Source organism: Sprattus sprattus (genome assembly GCF_963457725.1).
Source record: "Sprattus sprattus genome assembly, chromosome: 4".
Lineage (NCBI taxonomy): Eukaryota > Metazoa > Chordata > Actinopteri > Clupeiformes > Clupeidae > Sprattus > Sprattus sprattus.
In genome coordinates, this window is record NC_137923.1 from 39,955,691 (window position 1) to 39,961,940 (window position 6,250).

Here is a 6,250-nt window from a genome sequence, read left to right on the forward strand (position 1 = left end):
GGGGGGGGGGTTAGGGGTGCAAAAGAAAACTTGGTTCACATTTCAGACTCACCATTGTGAAAGGTGTGGAGAGGGGGAGAGAGAAAGGTGGGGGAAACAGAGAGAGGGAGAGATAGAGGTGAGGGGGCCCCTAACCGTAGCTTTAGTCTGATATTTTGGCATTCCGGCCGTGAGCACACAAGATCACCCCCGGCCCAAGGCCTCAGTGCGGATCCTTAGCCTGGAGAAATGTCTCCCAGGAGACAGCTCAGTATGAGACCTGGACGTCTGATCTCAACCGGGTGTCAGATGATTTCCCTTCAAACTGACCTTGGCATTTATGAGGCGAGCTGGCAAACGCTGCACCAACCTCGCACGAAAAGCCTCAACATAATCCCACGGTGGTGACACCGGAGCTGGCCACAGCCAGGGGCGGTAAAATAGCTTTGGCAAGGCGAGTTAGACGCCACAGCCACATCTGAGGGTGTTTTCTGAGTAACAGACCGCTTCCTAGGGGCCAAAACATTCAGTGCACGACAGCATTATCACATTACGTGCTTCTCCAAACGGGTAAAACTTGTCTCCACGCGCTAAGTGAGAACTGCTCCTGAAAGCAATTAACACCTTTGCCGCGCTTGTTGATACGCAGTCAAAAGTTAACACATTGAGATGATTTGCACTGCAGAATTCAAAGAAGACAGACATCTTTGATCTCAGCTTGACTTGTTGTTGTTGCTGAGAAACGAAAAAGAAAAGAGCTGACGAATCTGCACTCTTGTCCAGTGATGCTTTAATGGCGGCCAGAGTAACGCACGGTACAGGTAAGTGGGGCATTTGTCACCGGCACTTTACATTCCTCAGACAAGCGAGCAGCCTTTTAAAAACAGCCTGTGCCAGAGTCAGAGAAGTGAGAGCTTAGCGTTACTGGTCCAATCTCACAAATGCAAAGATTGAGAGAGAGAGAGAGAGAGAAAGTGCTTTGAAAAAGCCAGAGGCTGCTCATTATCTATTATGGAAGAAAAAAAATTACGTACTCAGTATCATTTCGTCTTTGCTCACAAATATGCGGACAGCACAATTTAGCAATGCAAAGTGACAATTGAGGTATTCCACTGTAGGAGATGAGAAGGAGGGAAGAGATACAGAGAGAGAGGGAGAGAAACTTTACATTTTAACCTGAGTTCACACATTTAGCAGCTTGACAACAGCATTGCGCTACAGCGGTGCCCAAGTTCTTCGAGCTCAGCAGGACCGCTAACATGATGGTGGCATGCCAACCGCCCCTCTTCCAGGGGGAGAATGTTTTTTTTTCACACAGCTTGAAAAAGCGAGAGCTGTCGGGAAGAGGTGGGGGACAGAGCAGAGTTGCCATCTCCCCACATCCCCGATTGAGATCGCTTCCTGGCTGACGACAGATAACCTGCCACCACGACATAAAATATGGCCTGGATCACTGCCAAGCTGACACATGACCGGTTGCGGAAAAAGAGGAAGGGAACGGGATCCAGCTCAAGCCATGAGGGTGAGGCAAGGGCCTTCCTTTCAATCCACTTAGGCCTTCAGGTCAGCTTAAACTCTTGCCAATGAGGAAGACACAAAACAGGCAACTTCTCTGTAGTTACGTGGCAACTTCATAATAGTGAACTGGTCATTTTGGTGGTAAACATTACTGTCAAAGCCACAAACGGCAACTATTAAGTGTTCTGCTTTGAACATTTTTGACAGTGTAGTTTCAAAGGAGTACTTCCCCCACTATACCCATTCAATAATTTGTTTCTCATTGCCTGCCAAAACCATTATATGCAACTCTTGACTTTGTGTAGCCAGAAATGGAAGGCAGGCAAGCTAATAGACAGTGTTTGAGATGCAGTAGTGTAGAGGCACCTTGCCCACTATTTGACTTCTTTCTCCTCAGTTCCCCATGGGAAAGAGCAGGCTTGTGCTGCACAGAGCAGCGCATTAGTTAAGGAGGGGTGAAAGATCGGCTCCTCACAAGCAGTACTTTTATCGCCCTCTAAAAAGACACGACATGGGAAATGGCTCCCTGGCTGCCTATTGAGCAAGAAGAGAGGAGAAAAAAAGAAGGGAAGGAGGGATAGAGAACTGGAGAACTGAACCACTGCATTTATCATCTGTGAATATTATCAAGACACACTACAGAAGATGAGACATCCTTCCTTTTTAAAATGACACCGTTCTGATTCTGCTCACATTTGATGCACCAGGGAGCCAGATTTATCATCAATCCTGTCTGAGAGCAAAGAGCACGGCTGCATGAAGAGCAGCAATGCGTCTGCATTATGCAGCTAAATCCTTTAAAGTAGGCAAACATTATACAGTTGAAGTTGTCTTGCATTTAGATTTTCCTGAGTGACCAAACCCTCTTCTACCACATGTTTCATTATACGCTGGCTATAGGTTCGTGCTGCGCTAAACTGGGTTACTGGCTACTCAAATGCAGATATAGGGGATGGGGTGGGGAGGGGGGCTGAATGGTTGGAGCTCAAGTGAACTGTGAAGATTGCTATCTCCTACTGCCCCGGTCTGGAGGCCTTGGTGCTCTTGTGCTAGCTAGGCAGATTCATCGGGGAGGACCAAGCGCACCCGCACACTGAGACCACACATGCACCACGCGGTCCGGCTCCCTGCACAACGCCCGTTTGGTTTCTGATCCCACAATGCAAGCTGGTTTGTGTAGGGGCCTCGGTGCCATCCATCAGCACTGCTTAGGGGCTCTGGTGGCATTTACTGTATTTAGCCTTTTGGCTTAAGGTGGTTAATCACGCTGTAACTCACAATGGCAATAATTCCATCACCAAAGGAGGTGCACGGACGCAGTTGCTATGGAATGCACCAACACATCCCTTGAATGCCGACTGTTATAGCTTCTACATGTTCCAGGTCTGAGGTCAGGACCTACAAGCTTATTTCAGAAACAGAGTCCTTTGCAAGAAGTGGAGCAGCTTGGATAAGTTTCTAAAGGCCACCGAAACTCAGGCCACACAAAATCTTCTTTCTCGTTTTCAAAAATATGTTCAGTGTTTCAGTATAAGGAAGCACAGGAGCTGTAGAGCCCAAGTCATCTTAACAAACTCAGGCACAGACAGGATTTTTGGCCCCAATTATAGCAGCATATCTTAGAGGGGGTTGGGGGTGGGGGCAAAGAAATCTGTGCTTAGTCCTCCAGAAAAAGGACCGAGCCAGCACAAATATGTAATAACAAGCCTTTCTTGTCACAGGCATTTAAAATCTCAGTGATCAGATCAAAGGCTCTTCTGTAATTTCATAACCTATCCCAAGACCCCACCTTCTCACACGATTCTGCTCTACTAAATGGGGACATTTTTTCTTTAGTACGAAAGATTTCATGTTTACCACAGTTCCACATTAATTATTAACGAAAACAGCGCAAACTAGTGAATATACATAAAACAGAGCCAAATAACTCACAAACAATGATGAGGCAATTGAGAGAAAGGGACACACATTTAGAAAATGGACATTTCTTAACAACCTCTTTAAATATATCAAGACAAAAGAGAAATGGGTCTCACATTAGCCCCCCAACCCGCCCCAGATCCTTTGAAATCCACAGGAGACTAAGACTGCCAATCCTCCTTATATAATGCTTACATAATGATCCATTTTAGGGAGAAAACGCCATGGTTGTTGGAGGGGTCTTATAGACGTGCCCAGCTACTTAGTTTAAGGTATGTGGTCCAGCTTTGGAAAACTAAACTACCTCCAACTCCTCAGCTTCCATTCGACTGCAGCAGCCTCCTCAGTCCATGAGTTAGATGGCCTTGGGAGTGTGGGCGAGGTAAAAACAGCATAGCATGACTTTAACCTCCCTTCAGCCTACGCCATCAGTGGTTATAAGGCAGGTTGGGCCTGAGAGGCTCAGAACTGGGCCGGGATTGTCAGGACAGCTTAATTACATGGCGGAGGGAGTGGACCTGATAACAGGGAAGGAGGATGGACCAGCAACAGGAAACAAGTGAGCGTGTAAATAACCAGCCCCCAGCGCTTTTCAACTCACAAGCACATTGCATTTATTTCCTTACTGGTGAACCGTGTCTGTGCAGCACTACCCCACGCATGCTCACACACACACCCACGTGCACACACATACAGATACATAAATAATCAGTCAGTTATATTATTGCCATTTAATTGATGACACTCGCACAGACAAACAAAAATCTAGAAAACATGCGTAAAGACACAGACACACTCACACACACATACAGATGTTTGCCACCCCTAGCTGACTCCCAGACACTGGCCTTGCTGTTACTTCACTGGTTGCCCATTATGTGATGTATGTTTTGAAAAAAAGCTAAATATTCAAGGATGCCAATATCTATTCGAAACCAGGCAATGTCGTTGCCATGGGAACGTCCAACCTCATCTGAGCAATATTTTCTGGGCAACAACTGTACTTACACTCCAATTATGAACAAATTGCAATATGCAGGATGTTTTGCTTGTGCCCCAGACTGTGGATCTTATCATGGCAGCAACCCAATGCCAGACAGCCACTTGTGACTAAAACATAACACTGCTTTCTGTGACCCAGAGGTAGAGCTTGTGGAGAAATTAAAGAGCTTATTAACACCACCCTCCACTCTCAAACCACACAGCTGTGTAATAGGGCTAACATTACATAATTGATCCATGGGAAAAGAAGGAAGGAGACAAAAAATGCAGGACTGAGGCAAACTTTTTAATCTGGTTTGGAGTGCTACTGTAAGATCTGGTTCCTAATGGGTTCCTGGAATGGCATGAGGCCCCTCAGAAAGGGGGGGGGGGCTTTGACTGGGGGCACTTTATCAGCCCATTGTCATGGGATGTACCCCACCCCCTACGCCTCACCCCCTAAACTTCTCAAAGACCTTCCTACTTTCCAGTGCAAATGAATAGTTGACTGTCTCGCATAGCTGACCCTCAAGCCTGGTTTAAAACACAATGGCATCAGTCCACGTCAATGCAAAAGGCGCTTTCTGCTTTCTGAAAGTCACAAAAGTATTGATCCGTTGTTCTGCAAAGCCTCATTTTGTGTGCTTTGCCACTGATTCACTAAGAAGGCCCCCTGGGGAACGATATGCTAGAGTATGGTGCAGAGCGTTGCATAATGACACAACAAACAGAAAGTGTTGTTTACCCAGAGGGAAAGCTGTAATTAAGCAAATTCGTGCAGGAGGGCTGACGACGTTCTCCCCCACGGCATCTTACTTCATGACTATCAACACGTTGATGTGCAAGTGTGGAATGAACTCCAAAACATATTTTGGACTAATTGATGTGGGATTTGGTGAATTCATTTATTTATTCCTTGCTGTTGTCATTACTATGTTACTAACTCAGGAGACTCAGGAGAGGTGTGCATGGCTATGCAGGCAGATGAGACTTTGGTAATCATCATTTCAGCAAGGTGTGGTGGGGCATATCATAGACAATCAACAACTCTGTCTCACATGGCATTACGATCATAATACTCTGGCTGAACATTAGACTATGGTTATACCATGTGACATATTTGGTGGTTCAAGGGGTGTTACTGAGTTAGGTATTTAAAAATAATAATAATATTTTACATATTGAGAGCATTGATATTAATATTACTAGCTAGTAAAACACTTAAAAACATCTGTTGTTACAATGTAGTCTCCACCCTTGGCAGACCTCTGACAAACATCAAGTTTATCCTACATTCACATGCCCGAGTTCATGCATTTTACTTAACCAAAGCTGTCTGAGTTTTAGGGAGTTTGACATTTTAAGCGCCCTATAGGCTACCAAAAAGGGAATGGGACTATTCAACTTTTCTTATGAGTGCACACCAACGTTAAACCATCTCCCCGGCGAGTGGCTTTCACTTTGGCTGGCTACGTTGTACCTTGTTTCCCTGGAATCGGATTTCAACACTAAAACATGCGGTCTTGACGGACGGACACAAACATCCATCAGCATGGTTCAGTATAAATAACAAGCAGGCTCAACGGAACACATTTAAAGACATCATGTGAATAAACACGTTCACAACCACCTAAGTTGTTTCCTCCCCCACATTGGCCCTGTAATAACAACACGTACTATTGGATAGGTTACAATATGTTAGTTAAAACAAAGATTTTACACAAGTCTAGTTAACATTATTAAAAGTTCACCACAGTTCTGTTTTGGAAAGACGTACCTGCGAGACCAGAGGAATAAGTGTTTGTTCCACCGAACGAGTTTTGATTTCAAGCCCACAATCAAAGTTACTGCT

General features: G+C 45.3%; 1 protein-coding gene across 2 annotated transcripts in view; it reads right to left on the reverse strand.

Moving 5' to 3' along the window:
- The window catches only part of ctnnal1 (catenin (cadherin-associated protein), alpha-like 1), a 49,665-nt gene that overhangs the window by 43,195 nt on the left and 220 nt on the right, over window positions 1-6,250 (reverse strand). For both annotated transcript variants that reach the window (XM_080837820.1, XM_080837819.1), the window contains exon 1: window positions 6,176-6,250. This exon is cut by the window's right edge and continues 220 nt beyond it. In XM_080837820.1, the coding sequence (XP_080693946.1) occupies window positions 6,176-6,250 (75 nt within the window). The remainder of the gene's footprint in view (window positions 1-6,175) is intronic.